The following is a 16340-nucleotide window of genomic DNA, read 5'->3' as shown; positions in this document are numbered from 1 at the left end:
GCAGCTGCGATCTGGACTAACTACGCAGGATATGGCTTGATCAACAGTTCAACAATTCATTGGTGAATCAAGAAATTAATGAGCAGATTAATCATTGATGAAAACAAAAGTGTGTGTTGTGAGCTGAGGACAGTTTTTTTGTTTTCTTTTACAAATGTGTTGCTCACAAACAGCAGCTCCTCACCTCCACGTGCCGCTCTAAGACCCTGCAGCCACCGCAGTAAATGAATTAATGGATGTGTCCGTGTTAATGCCAGCAACGAGCCCACACAGTGCCTCTTTATCACAGCCCACACTGGGGATGTGTGAGAACAGACAAAACAGTACAAATCCAAGTCAAGATCATTCATTGTTTTTTTATTGAGGTACAACATTTAAGACAGTAAATGTGTCTTCCTGTGACACGACGTCAACAAAGGACAATGCTCATGAACGGTCAACAATAACACAATTACTTCTTTTTTCTATCCGAGTCCATTCACCTTTGTCAGAGAGAGAAGACACACAAGTCTGTTGACACCTCTGTTACACATGTACCCATGTACATACAGTACATAATCTATACATACAGTCTATATCGACAGTAGGTTAACAAAAAGTGCTGTAAAGTCATGCTACAGTGCTGTGCTAAATCAAGACCTACAAGAACGCTTTTTGTTGTCAAAAAACATAACAAAGTCTGAAAATATTTTTGCAAAATGTTAAGTTTTCTTCCTTCCTGCTAAACATTTCTCTCCAAAAAAATGTAACAATAAAAATAACTTTTTAATAAGTTACCCAACCTTTTTTTGTAAAAGCTTCCAGCCTGCAAATCAATTCAGTTTAATAACTTAAATTAAAGTGATTCGAAAATTTCATCAACTAAAGCAATTATCGAAATTATTTTTGAGCAGTTAAATAAATTCCACGTGATGCTACAGTTTGATGTGTATAAACGTCGTAAACATTAATCCCATGAACAACACATTCAACAAGTAAAATTTACCAATGCATTCTACTGTATGTGTGTTATACAGTCAAATACTAAAAAGTACAAAAAATAGTTTGTTTCATAGGAGACAGATGAGAGCCGACCAAAGTCCCTACGACAGTGACTACAAACTACCTCAACAGGCATGTTTCACTATGTAAAACATCATCAGTGGTGTTAACCTCATCCTGAATAAGGCCAAAAAAATAAAATAAAACAATAACGTGCCTAATGATGGCATGATCAAAGCTTCACTCAACGGTTGAAAGAAAATAATAAAGTGCCTATTGTGTGAAGGAATTCAAGATGAGAGTCGCTGTACATGAGGAGAGCGGCACAGGGTTGTTCTCGGTGTGACGGCAGGAGGAGGAGCGAGCTCAGCGCAGTGAGTTGGTGGGCATACAGTCGCACAGGGCCCGCCGCTCCGCCCTCAGCACCAGCGTCTCCGTCTGCAACGAACCCAAAACAAAACACAAAACAGATGTTACTGAGCTGAGAAAGGGCACGAGAGGTGAATGTGTCAGCAGAGAGTTGGTTTATATCCTGCAGATAATAAAATTACACCCAACAGAGATGCAATTAAAAAACAAAACAAGAAAGTAAAGCCAGTAATGAAGATGAAGTTCCTCATAAATAGGGGGAGGCTTGTTTGGAAAAGGATTGTTGTTTTCCAAATTATAACAAATGATGTGAAGAAAAATCTTGATGCAAACACATAAATAAACTGTACAGCAGAATATGCAATAGCATAACAAAAAATGAAATTTGGATTATTTGTATTAATGAAACGTTAAATGAGTCAAGTTAATTTTTATCTGTATCATGTTTTACAGGCTTTAGAATCTATACTGTAATCAGAGCTGCAACAATCAATCGATTGATCGCACAATAACCAATTATTAAATTAATAGACAACTATTTTGATAGTCAAATAATCTGTTTGGGTAGTTTTTTAAAGAAAAGAAGTCCAAATTCTCTGATTTCAGCATCTTAAATGTGAATATTTCTGGTTTCTTTGTTCCTTTATGACAATAAACTGAGTATCTCTTTGGTTTGTGGACAAAACAAGACATTTGAGGACATCATCTTGTGGTTTGGGAAACACTGATGGACATTTTTCAACATTTTATTGACCGAACAACTAATCGATTAAATAATCGACAGATTAATCGATAATGAAAATAATCGTTAGTTGCAGCCCTAACCTAACTGTAATATGCTAATTTATAGTCTTATGTAAATAGCTACATATATGATCAATGATATTTCAGGAACACTTATGCTACAGTGTGATATATAAACCACATGACCACCATCATCCAACCCAAACTCATCCACAGGAGGAGGAGCACTATGAGCATGTGTCACTTTGGAGATGAATCATATGTGGAACTAAATAATGAAATATGAAATAATAACAACTTCACTTACCCTGGCATCAAGGTTGAAAGCCGTCTTCTTTAGATCTTGCAGTGCCCTCTGCATGAACTCAAACGCATGACAGTCCACACATGGGCGGCCTGGAGACAAGAGCAAACACATCAGGAATAAATTAATAAATCAAGACCCATAGTCCTGGGTGTTATTGTAGTAGAATGAAAATATCTCTGAAATGTTGTTGTGCAATCAGGCTTCATTTTAAAAGCAGATTGTCATCCAGTAAACTGATATTCAAAATAATCATTTGGCCTATGTTATTCATTTGGCCTTTGCATCTTGGTGTAAATATTAGTTCTGAAGCTTTTCTCGCTCAAGCTGTGGAGGAGTTTAAAAAAAAACTTCAATTCCTGGGTAAAATAAATACAGGTTTATTTCCCACTGCTTCATCCTGTTGGACGAGATAAATAGAGTCTAAGCAGAGCAGAGCAGGCCCCAGTGTCATGTTGAGTTCATGATTTATACACCAATTATGATGACCTACAATCCCCACTAAGACAGCCCGGTGGGACCTGCTATAATTAGACCGGATCAACATGAGAGCTGCGCACCGACTTACACCTGACAGCCGCGTGGAGACAGACAGGAATTAGGAAAACCTAAATCTCTCCCTCTCTCTCCCTTTTTTATTTATTTCTTTATTTTAATCCACCTACTTTCTGCAGGGATGACAGTCCCGGGCTCCTGATCCGCAGCAGCTGCACCGACACAGAGCAGCTGCACCGCCACAACGAGCACCGCTGCCTGCAGATAACCGCTGGATGCCATGCTGATGCTCCGACCGATGACCTTTAACGTAAAGGACAAAACCAGCCAGTGTATCAATAAAATATACTGAGGAAAAAAAAGAAGCATAAAATATCGTTCACGACCGTCATCCAGTCAGTGAAGCCACCGAACCTCTCAGTCTTTGTTTGGACACTGGTCCCGTTTACATCGGTGCGTAATCTGTCCGTGTTTTCATTAACACGTCCTACACGGAACAAACGATGTTTATTTAACGAGCTGTACGTGAACCTACCGTCAATTACTCGATGATGTTCTTCACAATCGGCTCAAGATGCCCACCTAGGATTGTTTTATGAGGGTTTGGAGAGCGCGCATGCGCGTGGGTCACCCAAAATTTATGCTTTAGGGACCAGATTCAACACTTCCGGTGACAGCATTCAAAATAAAAGCCTAAGTGCTACACACTAGGTATTTAAGTGTGATTTTTAAGTACTTTGATATTTCTATTTTCTGCGACTTCACATCACTAATCAACAGGTTTGGTTTATTTTTTAGATTTTAATTTCACTTTACCTGTAAAACGTGGGATTATCTTACTAAATGAAAACAGTGAAGTCCAAAAGTTAGATTTCTTATTAGGCCTATAATGCTGCCTAAATGCTAATAGTTTTGTCTTTTTCACCCTCTTTGTTGGAACATTTTCTAAAAAAAACAACAACAACAAAAAAAAAACCATACTGAACTATTTCTGAGCCACCTTTCATTTCTCATCATATGGGGCAGTTTATGAAATACCATTAAGCACTGATAAGTTCGTCAGTTAATAATTGGCTTTAGTGGTGCACATTCCTGAATGAAAATGAGCTTTTTCTTTGTACCTCTGAATGAATGAATGAATGAAGGAATGAAGGCTTTATTTCAAACATGTGAGAATATAAAACACATGTAAAGAACTTTAGTCAATACAACTTTGCATGTTTGAAAAGGAGTAGGAAGAAGCATTATCTTATTTAATCTGACCCTTTCTCCACTTAGTACCTGTTTAGCCTACTTCCTGTTTCTTTTTTCAACACAATATAAATAACAAGTATGTAAACAAAATGTAATAACCCTATAGTGTTTATTTATTAACAATCAATAAACAGCATATGGATTAATCAAGGAGCAGAGGAGATTGATGATATATCATTCAAAGTCTGATTTATACAACATTTTATTCCTAAAAACATGGCGAAATTGGATTTTTTTTTTTTTTTTTAGGGCTGGTGACAGTATTTTCTCATTTACAGAGTGGTAAAAAGAGATATACAAAATCCCCTCTGTAAAAACTCCTGACTCTAATATGCCAACAAAGTAAAACAAGAATTTCGAAAGGGGATTTATTTGTTCAGATTTCGGTTATGGAAATGTATGCAAATGCACACATTTCATATAGCCTTATTTACATATTTAAACATAGAATTTGAAAAAACTTGTAATACAAAAAAAATATTTGTCTTATTATGTTGGCTAAGTGATAAACTTGATAAGTTTCATGGTGATATCTGTTGTGTCTGTAGTGTCCCCCCTTAATTAAACTTGACTTTTATTTCAATCAGAGCTGTTTTATTTATGTATTTATCCTTCCAGATGTCTCCCGCTTCAGCTGCACATGTATGACCCCCCCCCCCCTCCCTGTGGGCGGGGTCCTGATGCTGTTTTCTTAGGTAGCCCGTTAAAATGCCCGAACTCAAAACACTTCTTTTTCCAAGATGGCGTCGATGAAGGACAGCGACACCGGCCTGTGGCTTCACAACAAGCTGGGCTCCACGGACGAGCTCTGGACGCCGCCCAGCATCGCTTCCCTGCTCACGGTGTCGGTCATCGACAACATACGGCTGTGTTTCTCCAGCCTGTCGCCGCCGGTGAAGCTGAAGCTGCTGCTGGGGATGCTGCACCTCCCGAGGCGGACGGTGGACGAGGTGGGTGAACTAACAGTCGGTCGGTTAGCTCCGTGCTGCTAGCCTGACAGGTGTTGGTTAAAATGAAAATTAAAAATGAAATAAAAATAGCTGTAAAGTGAGGCACGCAGGCAAAAACAAAAAAAGTCGGGTCTTGGTTGTCTTCCCTTGCTCTTTCTGTGGTTTTATAATACGCTCGTTAAGCACGTTTTTAACATCCATTCACTTAGCATTAGCTCCCTCTCTCTTTCACTGGTAATGTCGGCAAACTCTTCTTTATCCCCTAAGTTTGTTTTTGTTTTTTGTCTTTAAACCTTAAGCTTTAAGGCGATAACATAACATTTTTACTTAAAATTCACGGTATAAAACGTCAAGCAGGTTTAACCAGTTAAAGTCTACGCGAGTGTTTTTTGTTTTTATTTTACCGCAGTGGGGTATAATCGCAGCGACGGCGGCGGGGAAACATTAGCCTGCTGGCGGGTCTGGTCCAGACATGATGGTGGTGGAGGAGGAGGAGGTGGTGGTGGTGGTGGGATGGGCTCAGCAGCAGAAAGAGAGGGGGGCTGGGGGGAATGGGCTGGAGGAGGGCGGTACCTACCAGCTCCACACCGACATATCACCTGTCAGGCTGTCTCTCTGTCACGGTAGACACTCGTCATCACTGTGTCCTCCTGTATGAACAGGACACTTTAGGACAAGAAGAGAGAAGTAGGGTTGGAAAGAACAGGAGAAAGACCTGCAGCTCTGTGTAAATATGATCAATACCAAACACTTCTGACAAAACTAATCACATCAGGGATGAAGCAAATGTCTACCTGACAATTTAGTTTATTAAAATGATGATAGGTGCAAATATGTAAGTAATATTTGATGTGATTATTTCATATTTAACTAAATGTTTTCCCTGCTGCTCCTGTGATGTCTCATACAACCTGTTGCATCATCTAGAGCAGCGGTTACCAAAGTGGGGTCTGGGGACCCCCAGGGGTCCTTGAGAGGGTTCAAGGGGGTCCCCAACTCTTTCTGAAAATTTTACCACATTTTTTCCCAGAAATTTCTCAAAATTTCCCCCCAAATTCATGCCATTGGCAATAATTTGAACATACATTGACTAAAAAAAGTAACGTTATTCAGTCTCAGAACAAATATTTGTGTATTTCTGGTGTTTGTTTCAAAATTTTGTCCAATGGGGGGTCCGTGGTCTAATTTGTGTCCCTGATGTAAAACAAACAAACACTTTACTGACAAAACTAATCACAGCTGGGAAAAAGCAAATGTCTACCTGACTATTTAGTTTATTAAAACGAGGATAGGTGCAAATATTAAAGTTGTATTTGATGTGATTATTTCATATTTAATTTAATGTTTTCTCTGCAGCTACGCTGTGTTTACAGATGACTGATCTCTCATACAAGCTGTTGCATAATCCAGCGTGTTTACAAGTAGATAATTATCAATCAATACGTTCTGGAAAAGGCAGGGCTCCTCCAGACTAACTTTTTTTTTTACTATCAGCATAGTCGCCCCTAATTTAGAATGTAGGGGCGACAACTGTAAATCGACTTTCAAAGCAAATATTCACATTTCCTTTTCATTCATGATCCTCACACACACTGGCCTGACACTTGTAATGACAGATTAAAGATTCTTTGAGTCGCCCTGTCCACATTTCACCCCCAAAAAATAGCATAGTTGAAGAAATATCCAAGGCACTTACTCTCTGTCACTAGTTAAAAAGCCGTTATTGCTGTGGCTTGGTCATGTTTTAACCTTTAAAAAACTCCTATGCACACCTTCGTCAGGGAGTCAAACAGTTTTCAAAGTGGAAGAGAAGAGACCTCCTTATAAGTTTTCAAAACACCAAAAAGTAATATTTGATGTGATTATTTTTTATTTTACTGAATGTTTTACCCACATCTCTTGTGTTTACAGACAGCTGATGCCTCATATAACCTGTTGCATAATCTAGAGTGTTTACAAATAGATTATTATCAAAAAGGGTGTGATAAAATGTTTTTCCTCATTCCACTCCTTTTTCAAATTTGTTGAAACAAGTTATGAAGTGTTTGATTTGCTTTGTGCTTTTTGTCGTCTGTATTTTGTTTCCCTGCTTTTCTGTTTAACGGCTATGCGTTTCATTTTATTTTACTTAGTAAATATTTTTGTATATCACATTTTGTTCATACACATTATAAATTCAAAATATGAATATAATCTCACTTTAAAAAGATTTCAGTCTGGGTCTCTGCTGACACTTATTTATTGCCACTGAGGCAATAAATAAATGATCCCTGAACAAAAGAAATCACTGTACAAAGTTGGTTTTTAATTTTCCTTTTTACATAATAAGTAATAAGTTATGCAGCTGTAACAATAGGTCTTGTGCTCTATTCTCTGTCAGATGAAGGAGGCGCTGTCAGAGATCATCCAGCTGGCCACGGTGGACTCGGAGCCCTGGGTGCTCATGGTCGCTGACATCCTCAAGTCCTTCCCAGAGACGGGCTCTCTCAATCTGGACCTGGAGGAGCAGAATCCAAACGTGCAGGATATTCTTGGAGAGCTCAGGGAGAAAGGTACGGACTGTGTCACCTTCTCCGTTTTTTTATATAGATTTAGCTGTGGCGGCCTCAACCTGGATATGTTACTGAGGCTTTAAATGCAATAAGATGCATTTAAATGATCAGATTAGTTCTGTTCCTTTATTGCATTTTAGGCTCATAAATGTAAATCTCTGCATAATGTGTTCAGTTGAAAGACGAAGATTGTGACCGTTGGACAAGGCTGTAATATGTGGAACAAATTTATGTATTGATCCATGAGAGAATAACAGAACGTTACGAGATCGAGTTGTTTTAGAGGTAAATGCAGAGACTGCTTGCCGAAAAACTGCCTACAACGGGAACACGCATCAGCTGTTTTGCATGAATTTCCCTCTAAAACAACTCAGCCTCGTAACGTTCTGTTATTATCTCATAGCGTGGTGAATGTGCAGGTCACAACTTGTCCACCAGAGTGTTTTGGAGTTGTTGGATTGTGTATTTGATGAGTTTGATGAGGGAAACCAAGAAATCCCATTAGCCTCCGTAGCGTAGCTCTGAGCAGCTCACGGCTCTGCTCCGCCGATCTAAGAGTAGCTTGCACCGACAATTAAAAGTAACAAACCTACTCCTAAGACTATAGGGATTATGGCAATGGGCCAATTTGCAGAAATGTTGAACTATCCCTAGAAGTAAAGTCTCGGCTGAGCTAAACTTCTTTCTTTTCTTTTTTTCTTCCTGCCTCCTCTTCCACAGTGAGCGAGTGCGAGGCGTCGGCCATGCTTCCTCTGGAGTGCCAGTACCTGAACAAGAGTGCACTGACCACCCTGGTCGGACCCCTCACGCCCCCCGTCAAACATTTCCAGCTGAAAAGGAAACCGAAGAGTGCAACGCTCAGAGCAGAGCTGCTACAGAAATGTAACTTACAACTGTGTATTCTGTTTTAAAGCTGCTTGCTGTTGTATACAAGTTTTAAAAACAGTATTGGAGCGTATTGGTGTCTTGTCTTGTTGATGATGTGTTTGTGTGTCCGTCCCTCCTGCAGCCACAGAAACAGCCCAACAGCTGAAAAAGACCGCCGGAGTGCCTTTTCACGCCAAAGGGAGAGGACTGGTCAAAAAGATTGACACTACTAGTGAGTTAAAGATTCATAAACACGTCAAATGTATGTTCTGATTTCTGTGCCCGTTACTGATCCACGTACCGATGTTTTCCCCCCACAGCTCCTCTCAAGGGGATCCCCAAGGCTCCGTTCCGCAACCCCACTGCCCCCAGTATGTTCAGCCCCCCCAGCAACCGCACACCTATCGCCCCCGCACGGACGCCCCTTCGCAAGGAGAGGGGGGTGAAGGTAACTCATCAAATGACTCATCATTAAACTTATGTTTGTTTTTGTTTTTGAGATGAAAATGTTTTCTCACTGTTTTCCTTTTTCTTTGTGCTTCAGCTGTTAGATATCTCGGAACTGGACACGGTCGGAGCTGGAAGAGAAGCAAAGAGGAGAAGAAAGACTCTGGGTAAAGATATTGAGATACTGAGCAGGCAACTTTTAAACGTTTTGATCCGAAGGCAGTTTGACAGCACGTTGCTTCTAAACACGAGGTGGCAATTGAATGTGCAGGCAGAGGGAAACAAAAACATTTTTTGGTAACACTTTATATTAATTACACACTATTAAGCATTAGTTAAGCATTAATAAATACTTAATTCTTCATTTATAACGCATGAATACTCATTAGTATGTAGTTTATAAATACAGTTAGTGCTTATCAATGATGAGTAAAACCGTTTTAACTGTGATTATAAACTACATACTAATGAGTATTCATGTGTTATAAATGATGAATTCAGCATTTAATTATGAATAAAGTGTTACTCATTTTTCTAACAATTACAATCACATTATCAAAAGCAACATTAAGATATTACAACAATACTTTTAATTTTAATATAGGGTTGTAAAGTAGAAAGTATTATTTAAAAGGTCATAATCAGGCAGATTTCTTTTCCTTTTGTAAGTTTGCACTTTTTATTCCTGCACCTGAACACAGCCTTCTTCGGATGTTCTCACTTTTTGGCCTCTTGTCTCCAGATATCTCCAGCCCGTTCATCAGTGCAGGCTTTACAGTAACGATGTTGTTGTTTACTTGATGTTTTCTCTTCTTCCCACAGAAACGGAGACCGGAGAGAAAGCAGCCAAAGAAGAAGCCGTGGTGGAAAACACCACACCAGACTACGCCGCCGGCCTCGTCTCTGCACAGGTACTTCACACCGCTGCATGTTTTACCATCTCTCTCTCTGTCTCTGTCTCGTTCTCTATCATAACAGATTTTTTAAAACATACTGTTTTGTTTATTTTTTTCAGAAACTGGGGGCGCTGAACGAGAATCCTCTGCCATCAACCAGCTACCTACCGGCCACACCCAGCATGGTCCCCTCTTCATCTTACATTCCCAGCTCCGAGGCGCAGCCAGGTCAGAAAACACCTCACAGCATTTTATTGTTTTATCAGGGTTCCCACGCGTGTTTTAAAAACAAAAACATGTTTGCATTGTTCTGTGATAGAGTGAGTTGTCATGATTTCTAAGCATGTAAGAGATTATTTGGTAACCCTTTAATTTACAGGCCGTTAGTTACGTGATGATGTCAAAAAATAGCCAAGAAATAACAGTCAATTTCATAGTAATGACATGTTTTTCATAAAGGCAAAAGATTACAGATGCTTTTCACGATAATTTTTTGGGAAAGTATTTTTCTCCAAGTCGTTGCAATTGACCGATATTTCAAGGCTATTTCTACACAATCTATCGTTATTTCTAGAGATGTCCCGATCACATTTTTTTGCCCCCGAGTCCGAGTCCGAGTCATTTGATTTTGAGTATCTGCCGATACCGAGTCCCGATCCGATACTTTGGCAATGCAGTAAAGTTTTTAATGTAGATCAACTGTATCATCCCACTATTTTTCTGTTCTTTGTGCTCTACTAGGGATGTAACAATATCACAATCTCACAATAATACTCTACCTCAATAACAAGCCCATGACATTTATTGCAGTATTGTAAACTCTCAATGTATATTAGCACAGTAGCTCCACAGTATAATATTAATGCCGTTATCCATAAGTCAACAACAAGAACATTTGGTCAAAAATAAAATAGCTTATCATGTCTTTCTCAATCACCAGCCTCTCTCCCCTGATCCCACCCTCTCCTGCCTGTCTGCCCCCCCCCGCCCCCCCCCCCCTCCCTCACTCACTACGCTCCTTCTCCCTCCCTCCCTCACTCCGCTCCTTCTCCCTCCCTCCCTCACCCAGCTCACCTTGCTCCTTCTCCCTCTCTAACTTTAAATAAATACCTGGTTCTGTATCTGCCATCACGCAACACAACGGTAGTTTTTTATTCAACAGTATGAGAAGTTTAAGAATGTCCGCGACATCTGCGCGGTCGGTCCGTGTGTCGGTCTCACGTGCGTTACGTCGGACTCGCTCTCAGTAGAAGCTGCAGTGACTGTTGTTGCTGCAGGTGTGTGTAGCGCTCAAACATCAACAACAAGCTGCTTGGAATTCAGCAGTGAAACAACGCAGCCACACACACACAAACAAACAGTGAGCTGACACGGTGACACGATCGTCTCTCACACTCTCGCAAGCGCCGTCATTTCATATCGTTACTTGTCCGCGACGACGCAGCCACACACACACACACCGTGGAGCTGTGCGCCACAGACCATGCACAAAACACAAGCACGCTGCACCGAATGCGCGTCGCTTTGGGTAATGAGCGCACATGACGAACGTCTACAGTAAAAGTAATACATCTGAACGCCCCCCATGCGGCCCGTCTTCGCTTTAGACAGATAGGAAAACCCTGACATGTAGATATGTAATATATCCGATTCCTGATCGGGATGTAACGTCCGATTCCGATCGAGTCTGAAACCACGTGATCGACCCCGATTTCCGATCACGTGATCGGATCGGGACATCCCTAGTTATTTCTCCACATTACTATGAAATTAACCGTTGTTTCTAGGCTATTTCTTTACATTACTACACAATTAATTGTTATTTCTTGACATTTTCATGTAATTAACGGCCTGTGAATTAAAGGGTTACTGGTTATTTCATAGATAAGTTATCTGGGAGTGAGAGAGGAATAAACACAGAAACAAACATGTTCAAAATAAGGTACAACTTTGGAAACGAACAGTTCTCCAAAGCATGAATGGGACGTGGGATGTATTAGTGTATGATGTGATAATAACATGTCTGTAGCAGCTCAAAATGTCTTGGAAAATGATTTCAAGAAAAGAAAAGAGTGGCAACGCCGTTTATTTTCATTTAAACATGAGTTGAAGCAAGGAGAGAATAAATCACCTCTCTCTCTCTCTCTCTCTCTTTCTCTCTCTCTCCTCCTCTAAAGCGAACGCCGGTGGTTCGGGTCGGGACACGCTGCAGTCGGCCCGGCAACCGGAGGAGTCGGCGACGGCGGGCGCGGGCACCACCCCGACCTTACCGGGCCAGTACAAACAGAGGACGCCCATGTACAACGCCAGCACCACGGCCAACCCCGCCACCCCCACGTCCCCCAGCACGCCGGCCTCCACCCCCGCCAGCAACGGACCCCCGGCCGCCGCCACCGCCAGCCAGCCGGAGACCCCCACCCAGCCCCCCACCACGCCCCAGACCCCCACCCCCACACCCACCCCAACGCCACCACAGCCTCAGCCCAAAAAGAATCTCTCACTCACGGTAAGACGACCACCGATTGGGGGTCTTAACCTTTTATATTTGTCTTCTAGTTTCTTTAATACACAGTTTTTATTTTTTACCGAATGGTCTTTTATGATACACAATCATTTTATCCTCTATTTTCTTTTCCTCTTTTTGTTTTGCCGTCTTTTCTCTTTTTGTACTTGGATTGTTTTTGCTTTGTTCTGTTTGGTTACTGCAATCTTTGTTGTTTTTATCTTACCTTGTTATTTATTTTATTGTCTTGTAAAGCACTTTGTGACATGCTTTATACATAAAATTATTATTATTATCATCATCATTATTATTATTATTATTAATAGTCTGTGATTTGATCCATGATCTCCTGCTTCATCTGAACTCGGTGCTGTTTCTGTTGCTCAGAGGGACCAGATGTACGCCGCCCAGGAGATGTTCAAGACGGCCAACAAAGTCACCAGACCAGAGAAGGCCCTCATCCTGGGCTTCATGGCCGGATCCAGAGGTACAGGACAAGTCGCACTAGTTGTCTCGTCACACACACACACACACTCAGTCCTAATTAGTGTCAATTTTCTGCCTTACTGAACTCAATTTCCGGGTTCACACGTTGTTAGTCCCCCACTGAGACACTGACATACACTGTCAAACACGTTTATCTCTTCACTGTGGGAGATTTCTTCCCCAAACCACAGACAATATTCTTAAATGATGGACAGAAGTGTTGTCACAGTGTGTCCCTTTGTTTTTAAGGTTAAAAATCTACAGTGAAGTAAAGTGAAAGAGGAACTATGTTGGATTTTGCCCCTTAAAAGGGAACTATACAAGGCCTGTCACTTCTCCTCTGTGTTGCTAACCCTCCTCTCGGCCATGTGCATTTGTTTTCAACGAAGCCATCCATGGAGTGGTGGATAACATTATGTACAATATTACCATGTGTATATTTGTGTAGTTTAATCTGTCATAAACTAGAGCCTCAGTTTTCCCTGTAACAAGTTACAAGTCATTTATTTAACCATCACAATGACTCTTAAGCTGTTTAATTAAGGTAAAAATGTAGCATAGTTCCTCTTTTAATTAAACAGCTTCAGAGAAATTGTGATGATTAAATGACTTGTTATGGGGAGAAAGGAGCTGTGAGGTTTTACAACAGTAAAAAATATACACTCCAAAACTGTAGGGGGAGCTATGTAAAGACAGGGGTGCAAACTTGTCACCTTTCGGCGAAATTCGCCGTTTTGGATCCCAAATGGGTCATTTGTGTGATTTGTGTAAATCCGCAATAAAAATAAATTTGAGAGGCGGGGGGTATGTGGCGAGGCGAGGCAATGCACCTGTCTCTTTAAGGTGCGTGCACCTGGATGAAAACAAGTGGTGGCAGCGCTGCTTCTGTCCAGCAATACACACCTGAAGCTTCACTTTTCATACAAACTAACTAACGCGACTGCCACAGTTGTTAGATTTAATCAATGAGACCAACATTAATCTCTTATAAAGAGAGAAAAAAGGGGCCATAACAGTGAACAAGCAGCCAGACTTGCAGCGTTCCTCTTTCATTCGCTTTGGTCTCAGTGACACAAAGTCATAATTACAGTGAATGTACCTGATGATTTCTAAACAGCTGGTAAAGCCAAAAATAATAATAGTGTTAATAACAACGACCCTGTGTGCTGCTGCTGCTCTTCGTCCTGCAGAGAACCCGTGCCCGGAGCAGGGGGACATCATCCAGATCAAGCTGAGCGAACACACAGAGGTTCTGCCCAAGGCCGACGGCACCGGCAGCACCACCATGCTGGTGGACACAGTCTTCGAAATGAACTACTCCACAGGGCAGTGGACCCGCCTCAAGAAATACAAACCCATCACCAACACCTCCTGAGGCGCTTCACTCTTCTACCTCAGAAGAGTCACACACACCCAGAATTTCTTACCCAACTTAAAAAGAAAACCATGTTTACACACACATTCAAGTATTTGCAAACACATTTGGGCCAAATGAAGCACTGTGGGAGGGTGAGAGATCGTCAAGGAGAGAACAGCTCCTCCCTTTTCCTGCACTGCCAAACTGCAGGACTCTGAAGAATATTTCTGTATTTTTTTTTTTTCTTTTTTTGTTCGGTTGTTCCCTTACCCTTTTTATTGTTTCTGTTTTTAAGTCGCCTCCGATTCCTGAACGACGCTGCGGTCGGGAGGGCTGAGAGTGTTAAAACGAGTCTTGAGCAAGAGGAGCGGGCACCTTTCAAACATTTTGTACTCGGAGGTACAAAGAGCATGTCGCGTGTCTAAGACAGAGGCGAAAGACGAACCGTCTGTATTTTTCTGTATGAATGTGACGTTTGCAGCTTATTCTTCTACCTTTCAGAGCAGAATCATGGTTTGTGAAAGAAAACGAAAAAAACAGAACAGTAACGACAGTCGACGTAGAGATGACTTAAAAAAAAAAAAAGAAGAAAAGAAAAGGTGAGCGTTGAATAGTTCAGTGCTGTCAAGTTCTGTTTGGAGCCTTCTGATAGATGTTTAATAATTTTTCATCCTTTTTTCAAAAGAAGGGAAGAAAATAAAAAATAACAGACTCCAGGGAGACGTTTCTCATCTTTCTTTCTCACCCTGAGCTTTTTTTTGTTGTTGTTGATCTTATTGTTTTGTCGGGAGTTTCCTGGTTTGTGTGTTTGATCATGCTGATCAAGGAATGTCTCACTTTGTTGTTGTGCATTATTTTGATGAGTTCATCTGGTTTTTATAGCAGCATTAAGTCTTAAAGGGATAGTTCAACATTTTGGCAAATTGGCCCATTGCCATAATCCCTATAGTCATAGCAGTAGGTCTGTTACCTTTAATTGTCGGTGCAAGCTATTTTTTAGAACGGCAGAGCAGAGCCGCGAGCTGCTCAGAGCTACGCTACGGAGGCTCATGGGATTTCCTGGTTTCTCTCAGCAAACTCATCAAATCCACAATCCAACAACTCCAAAACGCTCTGGTGGACAAGTTGTGACCTGCACATTCACCACGCTATGAGATGATAACGAAACGTGACGAGACGGAGGTAAATTAATGCAAAACCGCTGATGCACGTTCCCGTCCAGGGCAGTTTTTCAGTAAGCAGTCTCTGCATTTACCTCTCTGCATTTACTCCGTCTGGTAACGTTGTGTTATTATCTCATAGCGTGGTGAATGTGCAGGTCACAACTTGTCCACCAGAACGTTTTGGAGTTTTTGAATTGTGTATTTGATGAAGGAAATCAAGAAATCCCATGAGCCTCCGTAGCGTAGCTCTGAGCAGCTCACGGCTCTTCTCAGCCGTTCCAAAAATAGCTTGCACCGACAATTAAAGGTAACGAACCTACTGCTAAAACTATAGGGATTGTGGCAATTGGCCAATTTGCCAAAATGTTGAACTATCCCTTTAAACTGTATCTTTAAACCTGTAAAATTCACAATGTTCTCTACTGAAGGTAGATCAACTGGTTACATGGGGAATATATAAAAAACAAACTGTATCTCAACCATTTCCAGGTTGAGTGTCTTTCCATTTACAGTCTGGTTTCCTGGTTCGGTGCAGCTCTGACCTGGATTGTCTCTCTCCTGCTGTAACTAAGTGTGTTTTTGGTCGATGAAGAAGCTGTGAGTTGTATAAAGGAGGGAAAACATTCAAGACTTTTTTTAATTTTTTTTATTATTTGCTGAAACAACAGACAAAGTTGCAGCATTAAAACAGGCACCACAGTCTATTAATAACAACCGTTAGGCAGCGTCCACATCATCATCATCACACAACAAAGGACTTGAGCAGCATTTTTTTATCAGTGTGTTAAAATAAATTTTTATTAAAAGGCCCCGGTGTTTGACGACTCTGACCTGATTGTCACCTCTCAGGATTATTTGTGGAGAAATTTCACCTTTTTGACTCTTTTTAAGGTTTCAGGAGTCAGGGAACGGACTCCCAGTGGAGCAGAGTGGAGGTTTAATGAGGACAGACACAACCTCTGTCTCTGTGTT

At 41.1% G+C, this 16340-nt stretch overlaps 2 protein-coding genes across 2 annotated transcripts; one reads left to right on the top strand and one right to left on the bottom strand.

The window, feature by feature from the left end:
• Positions 1-1142: 1142 nt before the first annotated feature.
• Positions 1143-3550, bottom strand: nicol1 (NELL2 interacting cell ontogeny regulator 1). Its single transcript, XM_085758926.1, has 4 exons — positions 3429-3550; positions 3064-3196; positions 2402-2490; positions 1143-1419 (listed from the first exon to the last, which is right to left on the bottom strand). The coding sequence occupies exons 2-4, from the start codon at positions 3173-3175 to the stop codon at positions 1348-1350; spliced, it is 273 nt and encodes a 90-aa protein (XP_085615052.1). The 5' UTR covers positions 3176-3196; positions 3429-3550; the 3' UTR covers positions 1143-1347.
• A 1249-nt stretch (positions 3551-4799) lies between these two features.
• Positions 4800-14924, top strand: nelfa (negative elongation factor complex member A). The gene is made up of 11 exons (XM_085758925.1): positions 4800-5097; positions 7478-7649; positions 8370-8531; positions 8659-8748; positions 8837-8964; positions 9061-9130; positions 9786-9874; positions 9979-10087; positions 12037-12365; positions 12750-12849; positions 14039-14924. The coding sequence occupies exons 1-11, from the start codon at positions 4888-4890 to the stop codon at positions 14221-14223; spliced, it is 1644 nt and encodes a 547-aa protein (XP_085615051.1). The 5' UTR covers positions 4800-4887; the 3' UTR covers positions 14224-14924.
• Positions 14925-16340: the final 1416 nt, after the last annotated feature.

Source organism: Trachurus japonicus, chromosome 18, assembly GCF_045865225.1.
Source record: "Trachurus japonicus isolate A0001 chromosome 18, Traja_1.0".
In the NCBI taxonomy this organism is placed as follows: domain Eukaryota; kingdom Metazoa; phylum Chordata; class Actinopteri; order Carangiformes; family Carangidae; genus Trachurus; species Trachurus japonicus.
The sequence above is the reverse complement of the archived record's forward strand: the minus strand, read 5'-3'. Positions and strand labels throughout refer to the sequence as shown.

Coding starts and splice junctions, on each gene's coding strand:
- nicol1 (XM_085758926.1), bottom strand. CDS start 3,175: ATGGCATCCAGCGGTTATCTGCAGGCAGCGGTGCTCGTTGTGGCGGTG. Junction 2,491..3,063: donor GACTGTCATCCCTGCAGAAA/GTAGGTGGATTA, acceptor TCTTGTCTCCAG/GCCGCCCATGTGTGGACTGT. Junction 1,420..2,401: donor CTTTCAACCTTGATGCCAGG/GTAAGTGAAGTT, acceptor GGTTCGTTGCAG/ACGGAGACGCTGGTGCTGAG.
- nelfa (XM_085758925.1), top strand. CDS start 4,888: ATGGCGTCGATGAAGGACAGCGACACCGGCCTGTGGCTTCACAACAAG. Junction 8,749..8,836: donor CAAAAAGATTGACACTACTA/GTGAGTTAAAGA, acceptor TTCCCCCCACAG/CTCCTCTCAAGGGGATCCCC. Junction 8,965..9,060: donor GCAAGGAGAGGGGGGTGAAG/GTAACTCATCAA, acceptor TTTGTGCTTCAG/CTGTTAGATATCTCGGAACT.